Source organism: Alligator mississippiensis, chromosome 16, assembly GCF_030867095.1.
Source record: "Alligator mississippiensis isolate rAllMis1 chromosome 16, rAllMis1, whole genome shotgun sequence".
In the NCBI taxonomy this organism is placed as follows: Eukaryota; Metazoa; Chordata; order Crocodylia; family Alligatoridae; genus Alligator; species Alligator mississippiensis.
Genome location: NC_081839.1, coordinates 2,545,087 through 2,572,608, shown reverse-complemented (window position 1 = coordinate 2,572,608; position 27,522 = coordinate 2,545,087). Strand labels below are relative to the sequence as shown.

Genomic DNA, 27,522 nt, shown 5'->3' with positions numbered 1-27,522 from the left:
TATATCACTGTCAAATTGGGTAGTGGAAGGCAATGAGGTCAAATGGGTAGGGTGCTGGAGAAGCAGTATGTTTTATCACTGAATGGCAGCAGCAGCTGGCTCTTATCCGGCCAGTGTGGTGCTGAGGAGGGTCTGTATTGCCCCCATTTCACAGATGGGGACACCGAGGCACACCTGAGGCTGCCCAGCGGGGCACAGGCAGAGCGGAGAGCTGGTTTTGGGTTCCCTGAGTGCCAGGCTGGGGCCGCATCCTGCCGTTTGGACAGTCCCGTGCCAGGCACTGGGCCATGGGGCAGCACCCAGAGGTCGGAAGAAAAGACCGTGCATCGCTTGCAAATCAAGGAAGGGCTCTGCTGCTCTGGCCAGTGCTGCGGAGGCTTGCCCCGGAGCCTGGCGTCCAGTTTTAGGCCCCCACACATGACAAAAGATGCGGGCAGATTGGAAGGAACCCAAAAGAGAGCGACGGGAGCGACTCGAGCTGCCCCCGCCGGCCTCGAGCCGGGGTTTGCACGCTCAGCCGTGGGCGCCGTGTTCCCGAGCTGCTGCTTTTTCTTCCCCGCCACGTGGCTTTCAAGGCCTTGCCGTGATCCTGGATCTCAGCGCCGTGTCTTGGTGCCGACCCCCGTGTCTGAGCCCTGTGCCCTTGCCAACCCTTCTTGGGGGGGCTCGGTCCTGCCAGCGACTCCCATCTGCCCACGCAGGCCTTCCAGCTCTCCGCGGGCGGCCCGGTCCCCAGAGCCAGCTGCAAGATCGGGGGTCCTGCTTTGCAGTTTCCTCACCTCTGCTGTCCAAGCTGAAGGATAAACCTTTCTCCTCCCCCCCACCGCCCCCACCAAATCCTCCCGTCAGTCCGTGCCATTTATCACATCTAATCAGCTTTAATTCGGCAATTTGTCAGTCCAGCGCAGGCCCTGGGAGGGAGCTGGGTATTTTTCAAAAAATATAATGATGATTATTATTCCCCTGCTAATCGTGCTCCTTGTTTTTTTAAATCCTCTTTGCTGGGCTTTAATAACAATCATTAAAATAAATAATTTTTTTTCTTTTTTTTTCCTCCCCCCGAAATAAAGGGAGCGGGAAGAGGGTTGGTTTTTTGTTTTTTTTTTCTTCCTTCTTCTTTATTTTGTGTGCGTTTGAAAATTGTTTCCCAGTAAATCGCGGCCCCTTTGTATGAATGTTACATTTTCAAATTTTACCTTGCCAGGGGCAGGGTTGGCACAGCCGACGCAGCAAAGGAGAGTGCGAGAGAAAGAGAAAAGCCCCCTTCTCCTTAATTAGTGGCTTTCCCTATGTGATCAGAGTGCTTATGAACAGGTAATGAGGGGGAGAGCGGCGCAGAGGCTTGAGGAGCGCTCCTTCAGCGAGACACGTGCTCCAGCCGGCCCTCTTCTTCCTCTCCGACCAGGCTCTCTTCTCTCCTTTTTTCCTGTCCCTTCTCACCTGGGTGGGTACCGGCCGCCCCTGTATCGCCGGCTGCGTTTCCAGCTGGGGTTAATTAGGCTCAGTGGTTTCATTTCTTATGTTGTGTGCACACACGGACACATGCATATGCATGTGTGTGCAAATGTACACACACACGCCAGCCCCATCGTCCCTGCACAGAACCATAGGCTGGAAGGGACCTTGGGAGGTCACAACTCGTCCGGCCCCCTGCTCCAAGCAGGACCAGCCCCAGCTTCATCACCCCAGCCAGGGCTTTGTCTACCCGGGTCTTAAACACCTCCAAGGATGGAGACTGCACCACCTCTCTGGGGAGCCTGTTCCAGTGCTTTATTACCCTCCTGGTGAGAGTTTTTCCTAATATCCAACCTGTTGCAACTGGAGCCCATTGCTCCTTGTTCTTCATCTGCCCCCACTGAGACCAGCCCAGCTCCATCCTCTTTGCAAGCCCCTGCAGGGAGGTGAAGGCTGCTATTCAATCCCCCTCGGTCTTCTCTTCTGCAGACTCAATCAGCCCATTTCCCTCCTCCTCTCCTCACCAGTCACGTCCCCCAGCCCCACAACCATTTTTGTTGCACTCAACTGGACTCTCTCCAACATGTCCAAATCCCTTCTGTAGTGCGGGCCCATAACTTGACACAGCACTCCAGATGTGGCCTCCCCAGTGCTGAATAGAGGGGAGGAATCACTGCCCTTGATCTCCAGGCAATGCTTCTACGAATGCAACCCATTATGCCTTGCAAATGTCCCGTTGTATGCAGGCTGCAAAGGCTGGGAGAGCCTGGGCGTTGTTGACTCTCCTGCTGTCAGGCTCCCAAGATCTGGGACTCCTCTTAAGGTCTCAGCTTTGAAATAGCTTGGATTAGCTTGAAGCTCTCAATTGATGTTTCTCGCTGTCACTCCTAAGGGCTGAGACCCCCAAGGGCAGAGGCCCTGGTGCAGGGAGGGCATGGGGGCATTGCTGCCCCCCAGACACTGCAACAGTGCAGATGTGGACCACCACCCCGGACGCAGTCTGCGTTTAGGAGCCCGTGATTTCCCAGCACATCCCAGGAGGAGGCTGGGGGGGGGTAGCGGCAATGGACTTTCCACCCTGGGTGCTGAGTTCAAGGGAGATCCAGGCATGGGTACCGGGCTGTGGGAGACTAAGCCCTCGCCAAGCCCTGGAGCTGCAATGGGCCAGGTCCTGGCGCCTCAGCTTGCAAAGAGTGGGTCAGTAATGAGGATGCCGAGCTCTTACACCAGGCTTTGTATTGGGAGATCTCAAAGCACTGTTTGCAGATGGGCAAACTGAGGCACAGAGCAGGGCCGTGGCTGGCTGGGGGGCAGAGGGGTGAGGGCACGGTGTGAGCAGACAAGAGGATACGTGAGCGAGCAGGAAGGAGGAATTGATGCTGGGGTGAGGGCGTGTTTGCAGACGGGATGTCGGACTGGAGCTGCAAGCCCCGTGCCACCGCCAGGCCTTCTGCCGTCTTTCTCTGCACGGTGAGTGTGAGGCAGAAGGAAAGTGTGTGCACGTGTGTACACTTGAGAGGTACAAGGGTGCGTGTCCAAGTGCACAAGGATCCAGTGGGCGTGTGCCCAACGGAGCGGGGGTGGCTCATGCACATGCCCACGTGTGTGTGCGTGCCTGTGTACATGTCAGAGAGCGGGCGAGTCCGTGCACACGCCTGGGTCTGAGCCAGTCACAGTGACAGGGAGTCTGCATGTGCCCGTGCGCGTGGGCAGAGGCAGAGCCACAAATGCAAGCATGCCCTGAGCATGCTTCCGCACTTGAGCTGCGTCTCCCCATTGCCCTGCGCCGCGCTGCCCGGGTTTCCGACGCACGTCGCACAGGCAAGCGGGCACAGGGCAGGGCCGGCTTGGGCAGCTCCAGCCTCTCTGGCCAGGCTGGGCCCTCTAAAGCGCCCGCCAGCGGGTGCCCAGTGCCACGCCGCACCGCAGCCTCCTTGCTCCCCGGCATTACACATGCAGCAGCGTGCGTGTCTCGCCCGGCAGCCCAGCCCACTGCGCTGAATTGCCACTTAGAGACCCAGTGGGGCTCTGTGCTGCGGGGGCCAGCTCCATTTAAATGGAGATGTGGCTGCCGCCGCCTCCTCCCCGGGAGCAGGAATTGTGTTCTCCGGAGGAGCCTCCGAACTGGCAGAGCCGTCCCTGTGCCCCCGCTGCCCTTGCACGTAGCCTGGCGTAGCCCCCGGGGACAGGTCCTCCAGGAGTAGGAGTCGGGAAGGTTGAAGCCCAGAACTGGGCATGGAGGCTGTAGGGCCGAGCGCAGGATGACAGACCCGGACAGACACGCGTCCCGTGTGCTGGAAGGATGCGGGAGCCTAGTTTGGGTCTGTTTGAAAGCTTGGAGCCGGCTGCAAGATCCAGACGCTGGCACCCCTCCGTCCCGGCATGTGAGGCTGCCCCAGGATGCCCTGGCAGAGGGGCTGGGTGCGTCCCCAGCTTGGCTCCCTCTCGGCAAGTGCACGTGGCAGCTCCGTGGCCCACTTGCAGGGGGTGCCCTCGTGCCTGCCCCACTACCTGGGGATCCTGCTGGGACCATCTTCCACCTCCTGGCCCCGTGCAGCCAGGACCTGGGCTGCAGCGTCCCCTCCGCGCCCCTGCCCTTGGCCCCCCCCCCCCAGAGCAAACTTCAGCGTCTTGTCTTTTGAGGCCCCCGCGCCGCACCAGGGCTCATGAATAATTCCTCGGCGTGTCAGTGACCTGCCTGCTGCCTTCGCAGAGGGGTGTCCGCCGGCTTTTTTTGTCTGGAGCGTTTTAAAGAGAGACTGACAGCTGACACGGCTTCCCGGCGTGCCCCCGCGCCCCCCGGCCCCCCACCTCCCCGCTTCGTCCGACAACAGGGTTTGCATGTCCCGCTGTCAATCTCGCCCGCGCGGGGGGAGCCCGAGGGGACACAAAGGGGTCTGTTCTCCTCGGGCTGGCGGAGGCTTGCTAGGGGCAGAGAGGCAGGAGTTTGGGGGTGGGGGGCTGCCGGGGAGGACAGGCGCCCCTAAGGATGCTCAGGGCCAGGCTTGTGTACCGTGCCCACTATCGGGCAGCAACCGAGGGCTGGTCCATCTGTCCATCCACTTGCCCCCCCAAGTGCTGTTTTCCAGGGGCGCGGACGGGCTGCAACGTATCCCTGCACAGAGCGATGGGAAGCACCGGGACGTGGCAGTAGCAGAACACAAGAGGGAAAAGGGATGGTGATAAGTATCCTCCAGACGCTCATGGGCAGGCATGCACACTCACACACACGCACGTATATATATATGTACACACACACACGCCTCAGCCTGCATCGTTATTCCAGGTGTTGTGTGCTCTCTCAGCATCTTGGAAGGGAATCAATCTCACGCACCTGCCCCAGCGTTGCTGACGCCGGCAAGAGACTTTCTATACGAGGGAAAGCGCCGCTGTAGGAACCGCAAATTAATTAGCTGAGAAAACCCACTCGAGGTAGGGAGAGAGGAGCACCCCAGGACGGCTGGTGGCCCAGACCGGGGAGCTCCTGGCAAACTCGGGGGCCAGCCAGAGCGGATGAGCGAGTTATTCTCCATTTCAGGGGGCCCGGGGAGCAGCCAACGGAGCGGGCTGTTTTTCAGGGACCGTGGCACATCGCTGTCTAAGATGGGAATTGCCTATAGACTCTGGAGTCATTTTCCAGCTCCGCTAATCCCTTAATCTCTTAGATAATCAGCACCAAAAACGTAAATTACAATAGGATTGCAGTGCACATCTGCATTAATACCAAAAGGGGCTGATGGTATCGCAAGGCATAATGATTTTTTGCTACTTATTACCAAGTGTTGCCGGTTTATTAATCTTAAAACAATGAGGTACTAAATTTAATCTTGTAAGGTTAATGTGAAGAGAGAGCGCTGGGCTAGTGGTTAGAGCTGCGGCGCTGTGAGCCGGGACGCCTGGGTTTTCTCCCTCGCCGTGGGAGGGCAAGGGGCTGGGGGGGAGCAGGGGTTGGGGTACGAAGAGCCGGGACGCCCGGCTTCTGTTTGTCCCTCAGTTGCTGTCGTCGCAGTATTGGATGTTTCCGGGCCTCAGTTTTATTCATCTGCAAACAGGGTGAATCGACCCAGGGGGGGTCATTAGGATTAATTAATTAATTAACAATGGCAAAGCCTATTGAGAGTGGGGGTGAGAAGCAGCAGAGGAGTTCGGCACGTGATTACTTGTAAGCAGGCGGCTCCGATTCTGCGGGGGGCTGGGGGATTCGCTGCAGCAAGGAGGGGAATGGGGAACGCGGGCGGGTTTTCTCTGCTGGTTAAAGGGGCACAAGGACCTGGGGGGGGGGGCTTGCTGCCCCAGGGCCTGGGTTGCAGCGTGTGGGTGTCCTTCCATGTGCAGGCCCCCCGAGTCACGCATTGCTTTTGAAACCCTTCCCCATCGTGGCCCGGAGCATCCCGTGGTGCCCTGCACTGCACCACCCCACGGCCCCCAGCATGGGCAGAGAGTTGTTGGCAGCCAGGACTCCTGGGTCTGTAGCGGGGCGGGTGTCACAGCGGCTGCTGCTCTGGGGTAGACAATGGAGATGCTTTGAGCATCTGAATTGCACGGTACCCGAGACCCCCGGAGCTCCCGCTGGGCTCCTCTGGCGCTGGGGGTCTCGGGCTCTGATGGCACTGAGTCTGACCGGCAGGCATCAGGCTAGCCCTGCTCACCCCTGCTTCCCGGTTCTCTTGGCTGCAGGTTTCATCGCGGGGACTACACGGTGGAAGTGAGCATCAACGACTACCTGGATATCTACTGCCCTCACTATGAGGACCCCTTCCCGACGGACAAGATGGAGCGGTACATCCTGTACATGGTCAACTACGAGGGCCATGCCTCCTGCGACCACCGGCAGAAGGGCTTCAAGCGCTGGGAGTGCAACCGGCCCGACTCGCCCAACGGGCCCCTGAAGTTCTCCGAGAAGTTCCAGCTCTTCACGCCCTTCTCCCTGGGCTTCGAGTTTCGGCCGGGGCATGAGTACTACTACATCTGTGAGTACCGTGCCCCGTCCCCCTGGGTACCCGCCCCCCAGCCATGGCGCCATGGCTATGACTGACAACTCCCAGTCTCAAGTAAGGCACCTTCCAAGCCTAATGGGCACTGTGCAGATTTGCACAGCGATGGGTTAGCACATCTCAGGTCAGCCGTGCTAGTGGCAGCATAAAAGCCTTGGGAAAGGCAGGTGTGTGTGTCACTGGTCTCACTAGATGCAGCGGTTCGCTTCTGTCTCAGGTGCCCCGTACTGCTAGCAGCTCTGGGAGACTCTCCTCTAGCTCTCCGGGCACGGAGGGCAAATTCTGGTGCTGCCGCTGACACGTGTGGCCTGCTGTACCGAGGAGCAGTCTCCTCCTGTCTCTTCTCCTTCTGTGGTTCCTTCATTTGGGGTCATCCGGGAGGCTGTGACCTAGCCCAGCCACCCTGCAAGCAACCCGGGGGCATTTCGGTGGCGTGGGGGAAAGGGAACTTGTTCGCTGTTGGGAGGAGAAGGCTCCACAGGTTCCTAATTTTGGTGGGGCAGGGAGCAGCACCAAAGCAAGGCTGGCAGCATCACGGTCAAACCCAGCTCCATGCCAGCCTGGCCTGGGCCCCCAGCACTGCCGCTTGCTGCAGAGGGACCGCGAGTGCTCTCCGACATGCCCACATCACGGTGCCGAGGGGCAGCGGTTAGGGTTAGGGTTGTGTTAGGCCCTGTGCAGCTCTGCTAGTGCAGAGCAACCATGAAGCCACCCTGAGCAGCCTCCAGGATTGGGCTGGTGCCAGCGCTGCCTGGCCGGAGAGGCGCAGGGGACCCAGAGCATGCCAGCAAATCTGCCCTTGCCTTTCAGGCACCTTGGCGTGGGGTGCGACAGTGATGGGCAGGCACAGGGGGAGGAAGCAGCTCACCTGCAGTCATCTTTCTTTGTGTATGTGTGCGTGGGGCATCGGGGCAGGACAGGTGGATTTGGGCTCTGGAGATGAGCCCCTGCCCGGCTGGTTCTGCAGCTCCCCAGGACTTCCCCAGGGGCTTGCTCCTGGTGAATCCCAGGGTTCACTGTGCTGCTCCAGGGTCACTGTTGTCATCTTCCTGGGGTTGCAGAGAGGTGGGCACGTGCGACCCAGTGCCTGCCTGCGCACGCAGAGAGATGGAGATAAGGCAGCAGCGACCCCTGGTTTCTTACCTCGGGGCTGGAGCTTGGGGCTGGGCCCTGGAGCAAGGTAGCCTAGGACAGGGCAGTGGAAAGGGGCTCCCATGGCTGAGAGAGATCCCCCCCACTCCCTCTGTTCATCAGCCATCAAAGGGGCTTGGAGCCATCGCCCTTGCCCAGAGCCAAGGTGCGGAGCTGGGGCTTCCCCGGGGTTTCCCAGCAGGCGAGCAGCGAGCAGCGGGGCTGGGACTAGCAGCCACGCCTCGCCAGGTCCTGGCCGGGCACCAGGGCACTGTGCCACGCGGCGCGCAGCCAGGTCAGGAGGTATTTTAGCTTCCAGCAGCGGCTTTGTTTAATCCCCGTTGCATCGGCTGGAACACGGGACGCCGGAGCTGGCGCGAGCGGAGCCTGCAGTTGAAGCCCAGGCCATGAGTTTGTCAGCCAAGGCGGTGCTGGAGAAGTAACAAGCCCAGCCCAGACACTGCAGAGAGCGGCTCGTGGGCAGCCCTGCACGCCCCACCAGTAACCCGGGGTGGGAGCAGGTGGGAAGATCCCCCCTCCCCCCTTGAGTCCTGGGGACCTGCTGGGCGTTCGGCCCTCCACACTGGTGCCGCGTGGGCAGGGGAAGGGGCTCCAACGACTCGGAGCTGCTTGAAGTCCATTGGATTTGACCGCACATAATCCATCTGCTCCAGTGGGCGGTGGGGTCTGACTGGAGCATTCCCAGTGAGACCAGTTCCCTGCTGTCGGTCTCTCACTGGAATGTCCAAGGGCCTCTCGGCCCCTCTCCCCTGAGCCCCCAAGTCAGGAGATGTAGGCAGGGCCTCAAGGGATGGAGAAGCAAGGTGAGGCTGCCCCTGGACCTGGCACTAAAGGATGCAGAAAGGGGCTGCGCGGGTCCTTCAGGCCCATCCTCAAACAGGTCGGAGATGGCACTAAGCTCTCACCTCCTGTCCCTCCCACGGGGCAGAGGGTTGCGGGCACGGTGTTAAGGATCACCGGCACCCGAGGGATGGTTCCTGCTGCACCAGGGCGGTGGTCCTTGCCCATTGTCAAACAAGAACCAGCGGCACCACGTGCGGCCACCACCCTGTGCCTTCCTCTGGCTGCAAGCACCTGCCAAACTCGCAGGCGCTGCGAAAAACTCATCACAGAGCAGGCTGGGTATTTATGCAGGGCCTCCTAAAACACCACCTTGCATGCCTCTTGCTGTCTTCATCAGCAGCAGCTAATGCCTGGCATCCTCGCTGGGGAGTTAGCAGCCAGCAAACCCTGCGCCCCCAACCAGAGCAGCTGAATGCCAGGCTGCGCCCGCAGCCCCATGCCACCACGCTCTGCAGCCCTTTGCTCCGGGTCTAATGCTCTTCTGAATGAGCCAGACAGGCAGCGAGAGGATCAGGCCCGAAGGGGGGAGAATTGTGCCCATTATTATTTTTGGCTTGTAGGACGGCAGGGTCAGAAATCAATAGGGAATAGCTGCCTGGTTGGCTGGAGCTGCTGGAAAAATCCAGAGGGGGCTTGGATGTGGACACGGCCAGTTTTGCAATCAGAAGAGTGGGGGGAGAGGGGAGGGCAGGAAAAAAAGCCATGACCCTAAAGCACTTAGCGGTGTCACGGGGAGCCGGGACCCTTCTTATGTCAGCGTAGGAACAGCCTGCACGGTTCTCTCTCATTATTTCCCCTTCCTTCTCTAAAGCATCTGTATTCAGCCTACTTAATTTGTTCCTTTTATCTATATTAAATTACCATTTCCCCCCCTCTCCTCCCTCTCCCCGTAAAATGTCACTCGTGAAATAACTGCGGCTACGACTCTCTCGCGCTTTTTTTTTTTATTCTGTTTTTTTTTTTCCCCCCTGTATATTTTTTTTTTTATTTTTAATGTCGTTAGGGAGAGATTACACAAGAGTAAATGGTGAGACTGATCATTGCTAAACCGGTTAGAATTCATGTCATGCGGAACATTAGAAATTATGCCTCTTTGAGGAACCGTATTTAGCAGACATGAAAGAAAAGAAATTACCTCCTTCTAGAGCTCGCAAATTGGAATTTCATTAACCTCGCAGGCATCGAGACGCCGGTTTGCGCTCCCCGTTCTGGGTCAAGGTTAAGAGCTGGCACCGGGAACATCCAGCAGTTGGGGAGACCCGCGTTGCCTGTTGCTGCCGGAGCCGACTTTGCTGCCAGGTGCTGATGCTGATGCACCGGCTGGGGACCGCTTGCCACTTCCCCAGTTGAGGCGCTCCGCTATCCTGATGGGTGCAGTGGTTACCCCACCCTTTGAACTCCCCCCCAAACACAATGCAAGGCATCAGAGATGGGTGCTGAGAGCAGAAATCAGCTGCACCAGGATTGTGACCCCCCCCTCCCCAGTCGTTGCAATTTAGGATAACTGTGATCGCATGTACTGTAAAACAAAAACCGATTCCTGGGAATAGCGAGAGCCTCTGAGGCTGTCCCAGTGTGCCCAGTTGGAGACGGGGACGCGGGTGGAACAACTGGGTTGTTCAACTGAGAGGAAGGGATGGAGAGGATGCGCTGTGCAGATCGGCTGTTCCCGGCAGATGGAGGCAGGTTGGCAGGTAGCTGCCCAGGGCTGGCTGGCGGGGGGATTTGCCAAGCCACTTGGCTCCGAGAGCTGTGTGCATCACGGAGGTGCCTTTGATCCCAGCCCTGGGTCACTGGGAGCTGCACAGACCCCCGGGGAGAGCATCCCCAGTAGATCGAGGGAGCAGGAGGAAGGGGAAACTGAGGCCTGGAGAGGGGCCGCACGCTGCACAAGGTCACCCCGGCAGAGCGGGAACCCAGGTGTCCTGGTCCCAGCATGGCACCGCCACATACAGTCGCCTGGGAACTGCAAGGCCGGCGTATTTGATCCAACTAAACGGATGACATGAACCAGCCGGATCCTGCAGTCGAGCAGCAAGGGGGGTCGGCCATGCCGACAGGTGCATTACAGCTGAGCGTGGCCGGGGGCCAGGAGCTCCCGGCACCTCCTCTGAGCTGGCAGGGAACACGGCACGTGCACGGGCTGTCATGGGCATGACAGGTAAGATGCTGCTTTGCCAGGAGGCGATTGCCGGGGGCAGGACCCGTGCCACGGCCACAGCCAAGTCCCCTGTGCAGACGGACCAAGCCCCGCTTTGCCCTGGTGTGTGCACGGAGGGAATCCCCGCGGGAATAAGGGACGCGTGCACTCCCGCTATGTCGGCGCAGGCGCTGGGCTAGAGCTAAGGGCAGCCAACAGACCAGTCGTGCACATGCCTGGGGGGGCTCCTGCATTTGTGCAGGGGCCGTGGCTTCTGGGATATGCCAGTGCTTTCCAGACCGGTCCTTTCCCAGCAGTGTTTCTGCTTCTCGCGGGTCCTTCCCGGGAGCAGTGATGCTTGGGTACGTGCGAGAAAGGCCACGGCTGCATCCCAGCCCCAACGCCTGGGGCAGCTGCCAGGCCAGGACCCACTGCCCTGTCCACTCCCCACTCAGCCCACAGGGCTTTTGCCCCTCTTACAGCCCCTGCCTGAGCAGGAGCGTGTAAAAAGGTGCACAGCCCATCTTACAAACCAAGGGACACGTGTGTGTGTCAGTCCAGAGAGGAGGAGGATTTCACCCATGTGCCAGGACCCCGTATGTGCCCGAGGGGATGGGGCAGGGGAAGGTCAGAGTCCCATTAATGTGACAGACACTCCCCCAGGCCCCTCCTTCCATTTCAAATTAAACTTTATTGAGAATCATTTCCATCCTTCCTCCTTTTTTTTTTTTTTGAATTAAAAAAAAAAAAGGCAGAGAGAAAGAAAATGAAGTTCCTTTAAAATACATATACCCATAAATTACATTCTCCATTTGGAGAGGGGCCTTTTGCCAAGATAATTATTGCAATTACTCCTTTTATCTCTCCCAATGAGGATTATTTTTTATTACGTGCCTCTCTCTCCCATTTCTTGTGTTCAGGGGGAAATGCACGTAGGCACGAGTGTGCACGCGTGTGTTCACACGCACGTGAAACAGGCCACTGGATAAAAGCCACCCAGAACCACGCGGTCACCCACCTCCCCCAGGGCAGCCCCCCGCCCGCTGCTGGGGGGGCAGCTGAAGAGCCGAGGCGGCGGCGGAAAGGGGGCCCCCTCTTATTGTTAACGAGCATCATTGTCAATTATCAATGTCACAGCAAGGGCCGTCAAGCAATATTGAAAGGCATCAGCAACAGCTGGCTCCAGTCATGTCACACAATGGGGCACCGGGAGCCGTCGCCCTAGCCTGGCGCATGCTCGGCCATGAGCTGGGGGCTTTGCACAAATCCCTCTTTGATGGAGCTTCCCAGCCACGGTGCATCAGGGGCTTCCTCACCGCCGGCCACCATGGTCCGCACCGTGCCGGAGACCCTGCTTTTTGCTCCGTGCAAAGCTGCAGCTCACCTGGGCTGCGGGGAGGTTGCACCAGATGCCCTCATGGGGCGTGAACCCCATAGGGGTGGCAAACCAGGCCTGTGTGCATGGGATTCACAGCTGTGGGAAAGCCTCGCTATAGCAGCACCCCCACGCTGGGCACGCAGAAGCCCTGCAGTATGCAATGCCTGGACATGCGACCCAGTCACACCGGCACGATGTACATCAGATCTGCATGCCAGCCTTACACTGGGATGCAGAGCAGATATCAGCTATCCCAGGGGAGCTGCGGGTAGCCGGTGCTATTGCAAAGCTATGCTGGTAGATGCAGGAGGAGCAAGGGATAACACAGAGCAAATGCCTGCCCCAAGATGTGCTGCAGACACGCAACATTTACACTGGTGTATTTGTACCCCGGCTTTTCACCCTCGGCTAAAGCTACTCCGGATCCAAAGGTCGGACGGTGGAAGCCTGCACATCACGCACCTGCTCCGGAGAGAAACCGGCATGAAGACAGGCTGCATTCGTGCAAGCCAACACCATGAGGATGGTTTTAGTCCAGGTCATGTTACCTACGTGGCAGGGGAGATCCCCATTCTTCCCAGCCTCGAATGACTTGGTGGAGTCGAGGGTGGAGACCCGTGCCTTGCACTGCACCCCTGCAAGGGTCTACGATGAGCCTCCCATTGGGAGGATCTCGGCTACACAAGTTACAGCAGGGTGGGATTGCTCTCGGGCTCTCCTAGCTTGCTCCTTCAGCCTTTCGGCTGGGGACAAGCAGGACCACAGGGCAGCTGCACTCCAAGGCACGAGGGATGCCTGTCCCATCTGCCATGGATTTGGGAGCATCTAAAGCTCCAGACTGAAGAGCCCGGGAGGGAGGAGGCATGCCGCACCGACGTGAACGATTGAACGCTGCTCAGTCGATAGGATTAAGAATGGATTTGGCCCAAGACACAAAATAAAAACAAAAGAAGAAACCCCACACAAGTTGCGTGGCCACAACAAGGGGCCGAGATGGAGCCAGCGCATTAGGGAAAGGGGAGGAAGCCACAGGTGATTTAATCCCTTGCTTTGTTTTCAGTTAAAGGCAGGTTTAGGCTTCTGCTGCAGGACTTTGCCGGTGCCAGGACAGATTGCGAGAGACCGCCGCCAGCCCAGAGCAACTATCTCCAGCCCTAATTTGCTTCGATCCCGACCGGCAGCGCCCCTGCTATTTCAGTGCTCTGTCTAGGCACTTATGCGGTGCCCATTACTGTAGCTTCAAAGTGCCTCTCGTACTCAGGATGTAGGAACGCTGCCCTCCCCTTGATGTGGGAGAAAGCGCTGGCTTAGCGGATGGGCGCTGCGTTTGCAGGGGCGAATTAAGATGTGGAGGGAAAGCAAAGGCTCCGGTGGAGAAGCAATGTCTGCCCGTTTGCAGCAGGAAAGGGCAAGCTGGGCAGAGGGGGGAACGAGGGTGGGGGGTGGGTGTTAAGTGACTTACCAAAGGCTCCAGAGTGCATCAGTGGCAGAGCCAGAGTTGGACACCCCCCCCCCCCCCCACCAGGAGCCAGGTTCTGGCTCCGTCAAGGTCAGAGCGATCCCAGGGGAGTCTGCAGAGCCATATGGGGGATTTACACTGGTGTAAGTGAGATCAGCAACTAGATGTAACCACCGCTCTATGCTGCTTCTGCACGAGGGAGACCCGATGCCTCCCTGCATTTGACCCGTCAGTGCCACGTGCATCACCCCAGCCACTGGCAGGGCAGCTTCTCAGCACCTGGAGGGAGTCATCTCCATGCAGGGGAGGGCTCACGAGACACCAGATCCCACTGGCGCCATCCTATAATCCCAGCCATTTATTTGGGCTCCAGCAGATTAGGCTGACACAGAGCCAGTTTTGGCTGCTGTTTACCGGGGCAGCCAAGTCACGAGCTGCTGGGTATCATGATACCAGCTGGTCCCGAAAGGAAACAGGCTCCTGTCCTACACGCACAGGCAGCGCCTGCCCGAGGGAGCGCCAGCCTGGGGGCAAGCGGCTCACCTGGGGGTGCAGGAGAGTCAGGCCCTGACCTCCGAAGCCTCCTTGCAGTGCCCTAACCACAGACGCAGCTGTCCTCCAGCTGCGCACACCACTGGGTTCCCTTCCAGGCTATTAGCACTTGCATGTTTGTGGGAACAGCCCACCCTTGAAATCCCCCAGGCGTTAATTAGCCCGCCACACTCAGCTCAGCCTCCTTTGAGCTACAGCAAGAAGAAGAAAAAAAGGCACCCTCCTTCCCTCTCCAGCTTCTCCATCACTGCAACCCAACCCAGCAGCCTGCACTTAGCAGGGAGGAGGCTCAGCTGGAGCCAGGCTTTTATAGCTTGGCCCTAGGAGTGGGTGTTGCCCGGAGGATGAGGCCACCCCTTACTTCCTCCTATATAAATGAGAGTTTGGGAGGGTCCCCAGCCCTATATCACATGCACTGTAGACTATATATATCAAAAAAATCATGCACTTCATATTGGTCTTTCTGAGGGCTGTGGGCTGGGGACAGCAGGAACTCTTTCCCATGATAATGGAGCTTTCTTGGGGGCCCCTGCCCTATGGAGATGGCTGCTGGGGGTCTCTGGGCCTGGTAACACCTAGCAAAGCATAGGCCTGGCTGCATGTCAGGCAAGGAGAAGCAAGGAGCAGGCGGGTGCCTGAGCAGCTCTGCACTCTGCTAACAGCTGTGCTCACAGCTGGATTAGCTGATCCCGGGTGTAGGGGGGTGGAGGTCTTTCATGCACCCCAGGGTGGATAGGGGCAGCTGCCTGCAGTGCTCCCCCTCACTTGTGTCCGGGGCGGCTCCTGGTAGCTGTTTCCTGCCTGACTTCTCTTGTTTGGGCAGGGGAGACTGGGCAGCCCCCGCTCAATGCTGTCCCAGTGGCGGGAGCTCTGCCGGGTCGATGGTGTGCCGAAGCTGAAAGCACGGCAGTGTGGGAGGCAGGAGGAAGGGGTGGCCTGCCTGACCCTGCCCAGCTGGCGGGATGGGCCTGCAGGCTCAGCAAATGGGCTGGCAAATGTTTGATTTCCTTCTTGCTTTTGGGCAAGTTAATTATCAATTATCCCCCCCCATATCCTTATGGGAGCGCTTTGCACACACATGCACATGTACACGCCCGCGCTCTCTAGCCCGGCTTGCTGGAGCTCCCAGTCTCCGGGAGCTGAGATGCGGGGGGCACCTTGCACTGCTGTGAGCCCCTTTGCTTCAGGCCAGGAGACTGAGTGCAGCAGCCTCCCAGCCTGGCCACACACCGTGTGCACGAAGCCCCCCGCCTTCTCCGTGGGGGCAGGTTTGTTGCCCCCCTGCCAGCCCGTGCATTTCCCCAAGTGCTGGCTCCTGCCTTGGTCAGGCCCACACAAGGAGGAAGGGAAAAAACCCATCCATTTCCTCTCTGCCCGATTTGCCCGCTGCCTTTTGCTCAGACGAGCAAGGCAGGAGTGCCTGCGTTTCCCCGGCGTTCTCTGGTGGGCTGGGGTCGGAGGCTCGGTAGCATAGGGAGAGGATATGGGCACTGGTTGCGGGCTGAGCACGCGCAGAGGCTCCTGTCCCCATTCACGTCTGGGCTGGTTGGAAGCAATGAGGGGTCGCGCCAGGAGCTGTGGTGTCCGATCCCTTGCTGTACATCTCCGATTGCTGCATGGCTCCTCGTAGAAGGAGGGCCAGAGGGGAAACTGAGGCATGATGTGGGTGCAGGACTTATGCCAGGGTTAGCAATGGATCCCGGGGCCTGGCTTCTGTCAGCTCTCGGGGTCTCTTCAACCTGATCTCTTGAGAGTCCCTGGGACTTTTCCTGCATTGCCCCAAGGTCAAGGGGGAGACCCTCAGACGACAGCCAGCTTGTACGGGGCCCTGCAGCCCGTGAGCCCTCTGGGTGCAGGCTGCGGGGGGCCGTCAGCATTGCAAACCCCTTCTCCTTCGCTGGGGCTGTTCAGGGAAGGAGCCGTGCAGGTCTCGGTGCCTGGCCTCGTGGCACAGGCTCTCCCGTACCTCCCCATTGGGGACCGCAGGGAGGGGAGTAGCCAGCCCCATTGGGAAACCCCAGGGCAGGGACATGCCCAAGGGATGCGGAGAGATCAGGAGCAAAATGAGGGAGCTGGGCTGTCGATGGAGCTGCAAAAATGCATCCAGGGACGCGACACGGGGAGTCAGCAACACGCGAGGGGAGAGTGGGCAGTGGGTTAGGTGTGAGGTTGCTTTCAAAGCCTGATGCCGGACTCGGGGCTGGGACATGGGCCTCAGACCACAGCAGTCAGGCTCCAGCCTCTGCCACCGACACCCCGCATGGCCTTGGCCGTGTCACGCCGCCTGGGCCAGACTGCCTTAGCTTCCCTTCGTATGAAGGGAGAGGGACCCCAGCTCCACCCCTGCTATTGCCAGGTGTCCGGTCATGTCCTCCCGCTCATAAACGCATCCAGCTGTAGCAGCCGCGCGTTCCTGGCCCTTCCCGCTCCTCTGGGAAGGCTGCTCCAGAGCCTCGAACGGCAGGAAACCACGTCATTCCCAGCTTGGATGTGTCTGCCGGGTCTTCGCCACCCCTTGATCTGGTGCCGGCGCTGTCTGTCCCCCTCCGCGGCCGCTCGGTTCCTAACATGGCACAAGCCCCTTCCCGGCAGAGACTCTGTCTCCCCGGCTCGCCCGGCACGAGGACCTTGCTGCCATCCCCGTCCCCATCCCCGCCTCCCTGGTGAAACAACCGAACAAACAGCGTTTCAAGCTGCTTTAACACTTATTCGAGATGACCCCGAAAAGGCGGAAAACACCAGGCTTTTCTCCGCACAGGATGTCCCCCGCACAGCTTGGGGCCGGGGCTGTCAGAGCCGATCAGCCTCAGGGCGAATTAAAACCCACCTCACCTTGTCCGGCTCCGTCCAGCATGCGCGCTCCCAAGCCGTCAAGCTCCTGATGCCTCCCCGCTCCCCCCGCGCCAGCCTCTTCAGTCCCGTCTCCTCCCTTTCTCACTTTGCACATCGCACCGGTTTAATTGCAAACTGTTCCCCTTCAATAGCCGCTCGAACCGGCTCCAGCGCCCCTCCGGGGCACCCCCTGCATCCGCCGCGTCTGTAATGCTCTCTTGGCGTTTCACGCCTGGCCCCCGCCCTCCTTTCCCTGCCTTGGTCTGGAGGGAGCCTCTAATAAGCATGAAATCTGCCTTGGCAGACATTTTTTAGCCCCCGGAGCATGTATCCAGGGACGATCCGGCAGAGAGGCGCAGCCCGGGGTCGGGCAACTTTTGACACTGGCTAAGCGTTGATCAAAGCTGCGGTCTGTGGCAGGAGTCGCCTCAATCATGCAAGGGATGCTTCGAACTTTTTAAGCTCCTTAAAGGGAGCCGGGAGCAGCTGGAGGTCAAGCGGCAGTCGCAGGGAGGGGATGTTCGCTCTCCCGGACCTGCCTGGCTTTTGGTGGCCACCGACGCTAGCCCGAGTTGGGGGTCCCCTTCTCTGAGCCGCTCATTGCCGGACTTGGCCCGTGGGGCGGTCGGTGCAGCCCTTCCCGGGGTCGCGGCTGTGATGTCCCCGCGGCTGGAAGGGGTCGAGGCAGAAGGTCGCGCAGATGTAGCTGCGTGTCCCGGGGCCGCGGGATTGCCTGCATCGCACCCCTTGGGCCCTTTATCCTGCCTAGGATGGGTGGCTCCGAACAAGGGGCAAGAGATCCCATCCCGGGATAGCCAGCTCTCTTCTGACCCCAGTGCTTGCACCAGGGCCTGGAGATGCCCAAAATAATGGGTGGGTGTTTGTCAAACCCACTCGGGCACCTTGCAGTGGGGTTGTCTCAGCCCCGTCCTGTGGCCGTGAGTCCCACTGGCCAGTGACGGCGTGGACAATAATGCACACCAAATCTTTCCCTTTCCGGGGGTTAAATCCTGGGCCCGGTCCTTTGGGCTAGGGCTCAAGCCGCCTGCCCAGTGCCTCGAGTGACATGAGTTTGGACAGGTCTCGGCCTAATGCTCAGTGCTCGAGTCTGCCCGAGAGCGCTGCGCTTGGCTCCTTCGCGCCAAGGCCCGTCTTGAACGCACGTGTCATTGGCTGCAGATGTCTGTGGCCTGCCAGGTTGAGGGCAGAGGCTGGGGGAAATCTCGGGGCATACAGGGGCGTTCAGGAGCAGCACAGCATGGTTTTGCAGAGCCACCTTGAAGACCTCAACCAGCGCACAGGAGCGCGAGGGGTGGAGGCGGCACCTCCTTTACATACAATAATCAGATTTGCAAAGGACAGCTCATATTTGCAAAGGACAGATACTGCCCCATGGATGATGGTGTTGGTTTGTCTGCTTCCCTCCCCTGCGTAGCGCGTGAGCGCTTGGGAGTGTTGGTGCCAGGCCCAGCTGGGCGCAGGGATGCCCAAGGGACTTAGGATCATAGAGAATCACAGAGAAGCAGGGCTGGCAGGGAGCTCCAGAGCTCGCATCTAGTCCTGAGGCAGGATCAGCCCTGTCCAAACCATCCCGTACAAATCCATCACCTAAGCTCTTCATAAATCAACCCTGACGCAGCACCAGGCATCGCACCCGGACCTGCCGCAGGGAAAGCAGGGGGGCCCGGCAGCCAGCGTCCTGCTTCTGGAAAAGGTTATGAGGTCCCAGGTAGAGGGCAGCCCCCCAGTCTGTACCAGTCTGGCCGTGGGGTAGAAGTCCTTCCTGACCCCAAGTACAGCATTGGTCTGACCCTAAGTGGAGGGGCAAGACCCCTTAGGGCAAGACCCCTCCTGCTTGAAGTCCCAGCAGGAACATTGGCACAGCCCAGCACCACCCCCAGCCTGGGCTGCAGCCAGCACCCTCTGCGGGGGGCTGAACCCCCCGACACGCAGCCGAAAGGGGAGGGCAGCCAGTTACCAGTCTGGCATCGAGCCGATGTGCGGGGGCTTCCCCTTGAGCGGTGATAGTTTCCAAGCTCACGAGCCAAGCCGCGGCCAGTTCCAGCGATCCCGAAGGGAGGGAAGACCCTGGCGCAGGGGGCGGTGGTGGCTTTGCATTTAGCACAGCACCGCCTTCGCCGAGGCACGGTGGCACGCACACCTGGGTTGTCCTGCTCCTTTGCTAACCCACTGCATTTCTCTCTCTTTCTCCCTTGTATCTCTTCCAGCTGCCACCCCCCCTAACCTGGTTGACAGGCCCTGCTTAAAGCTGAAGGTTTATGTTCGACCGACAAGTAAGTAGCCCACTTCCGAGCCGGCGACGGGCTCTGTGCGTGGGAGGGGAGGACACGCTGATACGCGGCTTGGACCCTCAGGCTCCCCGATGCGGAGCCAGACACGGCGCCCTCCGAGCATCCCCTTGCACCGCGGGGGCAGAGGGCCCGTCCCCACTGCCGTGAGCTTATCCACGATGCACAGCACGAGGTAGGGCCAGCCGGGATCTGCCAGTCCCGGGTCTTCGTCGCACAGAGCCCAGGGGTGGGGGATTTTCAGGAGAGATGCTTTGACAAAACTCCATGCTAGAGACGGGCGGACATCGAACCACCTCCAGACCCAGCCGCAGATCCCCGGTGTCATGCCCACGAGTCGCTTGCATGGGCAAAAGCCAGCCAGGATCCTTCCCGTGCTGGCTTTGAGGGTGCTCCGATGCTTCTCGTGCCAGGTCTCTTGTGCACGACGCCGTCCCACCCAGCCAAGGCCCCTGGGAGCCGGCGAGGCACCAACCTCCCTCCAGCCTCTTCACCCTTGCTGCTGCATTGGAAAGAGGAGCGAAAAGTCCTTGCCCCCACCCAGCAGCAACTCTGCACAGCCAACTACTTTGGCCACAGAAAGCAGCCAATTAATTATTTTCTTCTCCCATTAACGTGTAATTAGTGCATGGCAGCTGCTGTCCCAGGGGAAGGGAGTGAGGGCCTGCAAAATGTCACTGTTTAAACGGATGGCGTTGATGGCGGGGGTTGGTTTGTGTGGTTTTAAAATGAGAGTCCAGAGAACGAAACGATCCGCAAGAAAGTCCACGTTATTAGCAACTCTATTGCTTGGTGGACGGAAATCTCCACTGTTTTGGGGGTTTTGACCAGGCTTGGGGTTGCGTGACACTGCGGCCTCCGAAACGCTCGGAGCTCCACGTTCGCACCCGGGGCGCTGAACAACCCGCCCTCGAGTCAGGTGGATTTGGGGTGTTTTGCCAGCCACACAGGTTTGGGCACCCTCAAAATGAGCTGGCCTGTAGTAGGGGATGTCTCGGTATCTCCCACACTGGGCACCTCTGCCACGTCCAGATGCCCACGGTTCAGACCAAGGCAGGGACCGCACCGTCCGTGCAGCAATGCCCCCAATGTGCACGGGGATGGGTTGTCACCCGAACAGTCCTCCGTTAAAAGGGACCGGTGGGAAATCGGAGGAGAGGAAGACAAGGAGGCGAGAGCAATGAGAAGAGGAGAGTGAGGAGGGAGAGAAGATGAGTGGCACGGGGAGGCTGGTGGAAGCTGTGCTTTTCCTGGCTTCGGGGCTCTTGCCAGCCTCAATCCAGTAGTAAACTAGAGGGACCGGAGCTCAGGGGCTGCGTTAACAGCTTTAGTTATAATTTAACTTATTCCCTTGAATGCGCTTTGCTTTGCTACCTGATTAGGGCTTCGGCTGCTGGATTATTGGATTGTTATTAAGCAATTGCTCTTTGACCCCCAGAAGGTTGGTCCGACTCCAGCTCTGGCCAGATCTGCAGGCCTAGGGCTTCCCCAGGCTTCTCGGGAGCTGGCAGCGGCCGTCGGATCCAGTGCATCTCGCACAATACCACCCTCGTGCTTGGCATACTGTCAGCCAGGGGCTTAGGCTGGGAGCATGAGGAAATGCTCCTAATCCCATTTAAAGGGCAGCCACCTGAGCCCCCTTCCCACGGGGGCAGCTCTCGGCAGCCGGGAACGAGGGGCGAGCGCGGGAGTGTCCCGGGCTTCGACCCTCAGGACTTTGCTCCTGATTTCCAGTTATCCCAGCTTCTGTTTGCTCCTAAAATACAACCCGAGGGACGCAGGCAGGGACAGGGAGGGACGGCACCATGGGCGTGATGCTGGCAGACGCACAAGCGGCGACCCGGGGTGTTACGTGAGACAGGCGGAGGAGGCGCCGGGGACACGCAGCCCGGCGCGCTGGAGAGGGGTCTCTCCGGACAAGCACGTTCCTCCCTCCCTTCGTCCCCGGGCGCAGCGCGGAGCCACATTGAAAGACCCGGCAAAGTCCCCGAGTCGCCTCTGGGCATCGTTCCAGTTGTTGTTTGTAGTCTGCGCCGCGGCAGCGGCTGAGCGCGCTCCTGTCCTCCCTCCGAGTCTTCTCGCGGCTGCCGGGGGGGTGACATTTTTCAAGGTCGCTGCTTTGCAATCTTGTGTTTGTGTGGCTGCACGGCGAGGGCCCCAGATCACTGGTTTGTGACAGTGCGCACGGTGACTCAATTGCTCTGCTCCGTGGCTTTTTCTCGAGGCACTGGACTGAGATGCCGAAGCCCAGCCGGCGTCCCCGGGTGCGGGGGCAATGCTGGCTCCAACAAGCCCGCTTCACAAAGACCCTCCTCTGCCCTCCAGGGAGCCGGGGGCTCACCCAGCCGGCTTCTCACCTTGCATTGCTCACCCCAGTCACCGGTTTCAGCTGCTGCTATGTGCCATCAGCTGCCAGCCTCAGTTTCCCCCCTTTCCTCCGGCAGTTCAGCTTGGCAGCTCCCAGCGTGCAGCTCAGGGTCGGCCCCGGGATGGGGTTTTCCTGCACGGACTCTGCTTTACTCACGTGCTCAAGCATTTGCAAGCGGTTGGCCGTCATGCTCCAACCCTCTGGATTTCCAGTGTCTAGGAGCCGCGTTTCTTCCCTTTCACTCGCACGAAAACCTGCTTTGCTCGAAGCGGCAGGTGCAGCCTGTCCCGTGTGGCCCTGGCCCCTTGCTCCAGCTGTGGAGTTGCCTTTCTGTCTGCAGCAAGGGAGGTTGAAGTTGGACATTAGGAAAAGCTGTCTCACTCGGAGGGTGGTGAAGGCTGGGACAGGTCGCCCAGAGAGGTGGTGGCGTCTCCATCCTTGGAGGTGTTTAAGGCCTGCCTAGACAAAACCTTGGCTGGGATGATGGAGTCGGGGCTGGTCCTGCTTGGAGCAGGGGGCTGCACTAGATGCGACCTCCTGAGCTCCCGTCCACCCTCATTTTCTATAACTCACTGATGCAGCTTGCAGGACCTGACCCCAGCCCCTGTAATGCTCGGCGCGCCCCAGCGCCCGGGCCCACCCGTGTGAGGGATCGTCTCCACTTCCGCGGTTAAAAATCAGAGAAGCCAAGTCGCTTCCTAGCCCCGGCGGCTGCTGAAGGGAAATGACGGAGCGGCCATCGCTCCCGCTATTGAAATCCCAAGACTTGAAGGCAGTCGTGAGATTTCTGCGTGCCGGCTTTTGGCAGCCTGTTGATCGCCAGCGTAATCGCTCCCCCCATGCTGCTTGCACGTTCCTGCTCCCTTTTGTGTGTATTTCTCCGAATATAATGAATCGAGCGAAAGAAAGAGCAATAACAAGATAACAAAGGCAATCAGCAGAAAGTGGCAGCTGAATGCGGCTCCGTTGGAAGTGAAAACGAGGAGTGGGGGAGGCAGGAGGGAAGAAAGTATCAAAGTTTTTAGGCAGCTCTTAAGTGGTTGCCTGTTCTCTCCTCCTTTTAACAGTTAATGTGGCTTTCCAGCTTGGACGGGAGCCAGGAGGCTGGTTCTCTGGATGCCTTGAATGCAGCAAAATTGGTTGGGAAAGAAAGTGTATTTTGAAGTTCCCAGGGAGGGAAGTAGCAGGAGCTAGAGAGTGCTGCAGCTGGCCGGCCCCGCCAGCACGGGCGAGGGGAGGTAGACTGAAGTCAGGCAGCGCCGCACCTTGGGGACTAACTTGTTCTCGGGTCCTCTTGGGCCTTTTTATCATCACGAGCGGCAGGAAACAGGCCGGAAGGGGCTTGAACCTCAAGCTTCAGAGCTTGAGCCGGCACCGGGGGCCAGGACGAGACCGTCAGCAGGGGGTGGAGGGGACGGAGGAGCCGGGCGCGAGAGCGGACCCCAGGTTTGATGCTGCTCGTCAGGCAGGAGATGCTTTGACTCCGCAGGGAGCGTGCACGCAGGCCTGGCTGGTGCAGTTGTCCCCGCAGTGGCCCTTGCAGTCCCGCGCGAGATGCAGGAACCTCAGCTTCCTTCGCCACGCCGGCTTGGGACCACGACCTCCTCAAAAGCGACGTCCCAGAAAGCCTTAGAGAAGCACCCAGCTTGTAGTTAAAGAGCTTGCAATGTCTCGTGGTTTTGGGGGGGTGAGGCACGGCCCGGCTCGGGGCGGGGGTAGAGGAGGGTCCCCGCAGACGCCCCTCTTGGTGCAACGCGGCGGGGAGCTGAGCGGGGCCCGGCGGCCGGTAGCTTGGCTCTGACGTGGGTCTCTTCTCCTCTCCCTTTGCAGACGATTCCCTGTACGAGTCCCCGGAGCCCATCTTCACAAGCAATAACTCCTGCTGCAGCCTCAGGGTCCCGCACGCCATCCTGGTGGTGGTGCCGGTGTTCTGGACTATCCTCACCTCCTAGCCCCACGCGGAGCCAAACCGAGGGAGGGGAGCCGCCTCGCAGCACAGCCGGGAAAGGAGGAGACGGACGGACGGACGGGCGGACATGGGGGAAGAGGCGACGTGCTGGGGCCGGGGCTGGGGGGCAAGGTCCCGCTCAGTCCAGCCTTTGGCTTTTGCTTTCCAAGTTTCCCTTTGACAGTGACCTTGGACCAGGGCTCCAGCTGCTCGGATGCTGGGGGAAGAGGGGACCCCTCCCCTGACCGGGACTGATTTGGGGAGAAGACTGCCAAGATCCCCCCTGCCCTGGCGCCCCGCTTTGGGAGCCGCTAACCCCGGGCAGGACTGCGGCAGGGCGGGCGCAGCGCTGGCTCTGGACGGACCCGCGGCTCGGCCTCCCCCACAGGCATTTGCTTTTTAAATTTCTAGACCAAATATTCAAGTCCTTTTGGGTTTTTTATGTCATTCCCGGTGCCTGGGGGCGTCAGCCCTGTTCCGGGCACAACACGAGAGCCCTCCCCGCCCCAGCCACGCTCCTTCCCCAGGTGCCACGGGAAGGCCGGAGGATCCCCCTCTCTCGGTTCCCCCCAGCACTCAGACGGACCCGATCCCTGGCCCGGGGCAGCCGTCAGGAAGCGGACACGGCTCCGGGACGCAGCGGTAACCACAGCCAACGGAGCCCTTCCCAGGCCAGCCTCAGCTTTTGCCGCTGTCCTTCTGCAGCCAGATTCGCTCTCGCCCGGCCGGAGCGGTGCCAGGACCCTGGGGCTCCCTGCCGGAGGGGTCTGGACAGAGGGGCCCGATGGAAACAGGCAATCCAGGACCTTCAGAGCCAGCCAGGCAGGGCCGGGACCTGGCGGGATGACTCTGGCTCGTGCACGGATGTGTGTAATTTGTTGTTGCCGTTGGGGTTGGCAAGGGGAGGGCTGAGCGGCCACGTGCAGCCGGCGACGTGCAGCGGGTGGACGTCTTCGGAGCAGCAATGGGCCATGCCTGCAAAGGGTTCATGGGTGGCCAGCTGCGGGAGGGGAAGGAACGGGCGAAGCCAGGGGTTTCGGCAGGAGCAGGCTCCCAAATCCACTTGGGGGAAGGGGCAGCCGGAGGTGGGCAACGGAGCCGGCTTGTTGGAAAGCGGCTGAAGCAAGAGGGCAGGGGCCGGCCTGGCAGTGAGAAGGGCTCTGGGGATGGTGAGAGCAATCAAGGGGGCCAAGGATGCTGAGGGGTCTCCGAGGGGAGCCCTGATGCCAGGCTCCTCTGTGCCCTTGGTTGAGAGCGGGCGGGCGATGGGTGCAGCTTGGCTAAGTCCCTTCCCATTTGCAAGACCCCTTCGCTTCACGCCGGGGCTGGTGCTTTCCCCCCCCACCCGGCCCCACTGTGAGGGCTAGGAGAGGGGTCAGCGTGCGAGCAGCGCCCGGGTGGTCCCCAGCCCCGCTGGACCCACGAGCGAGCTGCTCGTCGGGCCGTGGCGTGGGTCTCTGGAGCCATCCACGCTCTTCCCCTTCCCTCTCACCAGCGGCTTTCAATCCTGCCCCCCACCGCTCCGCTGTCCCAGGGAAAAGCAGCTGGCTCAGCTTTTTTTCCTCCCCATTTCTTTGCTCTTAGACTGGCCCCCAGCTACCCAGGCATGCCCCGCTCCCTCCGCTCTGCCCCTTCTGCTGGGACAAGCTGCACTTCAGGGCTGGAAGTTAAAGAAAGAGGGGACGAGCCAAGGCAGCGAGGGAGAGGGGCGAGGAGCTGTCGGGGTCTTGGCACATCCCGCGGGAGAGGAGCCCAGTAGCAAGAGGCGGGGAAGGGAGGCCGGAGCCTGGCATGTCTCAGGCTGGGGGGAAGAGGGTACGATCCAGGGACGCCCCGAGCACGCGTCGCATCCAGCCGTGCACATCTCGCCCCGCCAGTGCTGCCGGCACAGTGGAAACCCGTGAACAGCCGGCGACGCTACCCGAGCCCCCCGCACCTTTCGGCCTTGTACATACGCCGGCGGGCGTTGGACTGTGAGCCTTCGTCAGATATTTTTTTTTAACGTATTGTTGAGAATGGATTTTCTGGAAAGGGTGGATTTCGCTTTTGATTTTTTAGACTAGGAAGCTCGAAGCCGCGCAATAAGTTCATCTCGGCCCCTCTCATCCCCTCTCCCACCCCTGCCGCGCCCTACGTCCCAGACCGGGGCACGGGACCCCCCCATTTCGACAGATGCCATCTTTCTCCCCTTCCCCCCCCCACCCTCCATGGGAAGCCAGATTTTGCCACCCTTGCTCGCAGCCGGTTCGTGGCGAAGGGGCTCGCGGGACACCGAAGAGCCCTGGCTCCCACTCCGGCTCCGGGTGTGACTTTGGGCAAGGGGCTTGGGCAGCGGGGTGCTTCCGCACGCACCTGGCATGAAGCCCCCGGGGGAGCCAGTCGTGCAAGGCGCCTGCTGAAGCCCCTGGCTGAGTCCGCCGGGCTTCCCAAATGCCCTCGACTCACGGTTGCACCTTTAAAAGCCCAGCTGGCACCTCTGGGGCGATAATACTGCCTGCATCCGTCCTGACCCGCAGGCCCTGCCCCTCGGCGGACGGATGCTCGAGCCCACGCAGAGCCAGCCGTCAGACCTGAGCCACCCACGGGTGCCACCTGTCCTGGGCGCGCGCACCCTGGGGACGGTGGCAAAACCTGGCTTCCAGTCTGTGTTTTATATATATATATTATATATATATAAATATATATATTGTGTACAGCGATTGTGAGAGAATTAAAAGACAAAAGCAACCGAGGAAGCAATGTTCAAACGAAGCTATAATTAAACACAACAGGGTTTGGGATTGGGTCTTTGGGTTTGGGGGGTTGTTTTTTTTTAATCCTTTTACTGGGTCGGGCTGACCTCCGGGGGTCGGCCCCCGCCCCCCACCCCGCCCCGGGAACTGTCTCTGCTTGTTGGTCTCGACTCGCCTAGCTTGGTCCGTAGACATGCAGCTTTCGTTCTCCGCGTCGTGCCGATGGTGCCCGGCCCCTGCCCCATTTGGATTCTGTATTTTTTTATAATAAAATAAAAATCAATGTCGTGCGAGTCCGGTGTTTTGGAGAGCTCCTGCCTTCGCCTCGACCCGGCACGCGCCCCGGCTGCTCCGGGGACAGACCTTCCCGGCTGCTAAAATGGCATCTCCGCCGGGTCCTGGGATCGTGCTCCCACCTAGGCTGGCACAGCTCCAGGCACGCGGGGCCGTGGCGTCGCACAGAGCACCGACAGCAATCACGAGCCCGTTTCAGAGCTGGCATCTCCAGTTCCCGGTGGAGGGTTTCCTTCTGCCCATGCATCCCTCTGGGGAGCCCGGCTGCACCGCGGGGCCCGTGGACAGGGAGCCCAGGCCCCTGGCTCCGCTCCCGCGGGCATAGGATGCATGCCGTCCCCTCCTCCCGCCGCTGCCCGTCACTTCCCCGCGTTTCCTAGTCGATGACGCTTCATTAACCTGCATTCTGCACTGATTAGGCCTAATTAAATGATACGCACTCTGCAGGCTTTTCACAAAGCGCTCGTCTCGGGGCAGAATGCGGCCCCTGCCCTTCCCTGGCTGCCTGCCGCCGCGTCCCACCGGGTCCTGAGATGCTCCGCTGGGGGGTGGCGAAGGGGGTCGGCGCTGCAGCTGGTGTAAATCATGCCAGCTGGTGTCAATCAGCGGTAGCCCTGCAGAAGTCATTGCTGTCGCCGCCTTTGTAGGAGCGTATGCATCTCTGCGGCAGATGCTGGGAGCCCTCTCGTGTCTCGGTGCTGGAGCCCTTAGCCACGGCATGAAAGAGGCGGGCGATGGGGTTGGGATGCAGGATTGGGACCCAGCCACGAGGCCAAGCTGTCTCCATGGGCTCCTTCCCCCTGGCATTACCCGGCTCCATCAGGCCTGAAAGCCTCCGAGAAATGCACCGCACGTGCTTGATTACGCGGTGAAGTGTTTCGTGCCGCGCCAGCCCCTGCACCCGGCAGCTCGGGGGCAAGAGCCCTCCGGATTAAATCCTCAGGGGCTGGAGAGGAGGTTGTTCTCCCAAAGGGGCTTGCGTGCCTCCGCCCGGGCACCTGCCCCCAGGACCACGACTGAAGGGCGACGGTGGACTGAGAGGAGGGGGTGCGATCCCCGCAGGGGT

General features: G+C 60.0%; 1 protein-coding gene across 2 annotated transcripts in view; it reads left to right on the top strand.

The window, feature by feature from the left end:
- EFNA2 (ephrin A2) overlaps nucleotides 1–26,455 on the top strand; it is a 91,468-nt gene extending 65,013 nt beyond the window's left edge. The window contains exons 2-4 of one of the 2 annotated variants that reach the window (XM_019490823.2): nucleotides 6,133–6,425; nucleotides 19,034–19,099; nucleotides 23,313–26,455. In XM_019490823.2, coding sequence (XP_019346368.2) covers nucleotides 6,133–6,425; nucleotides 19,034–19,099; nucleotides 23,313–23,434 — 481 coding nt within the window. In that variant the 3' untranslated portion in view covers nucleotides 23,435–26,455. The remainder of the gene's footprint in view (nucleotides 1–6,132; nucleotides 6,426–19,033; nucleotides 19,100–23,312) is intronic. The other variant, XM_019490828.2, reaches the window with a different exon arrangement.
- Nucleotides 26,456–27,522: the final 1,067 nt, after the last annotated feature.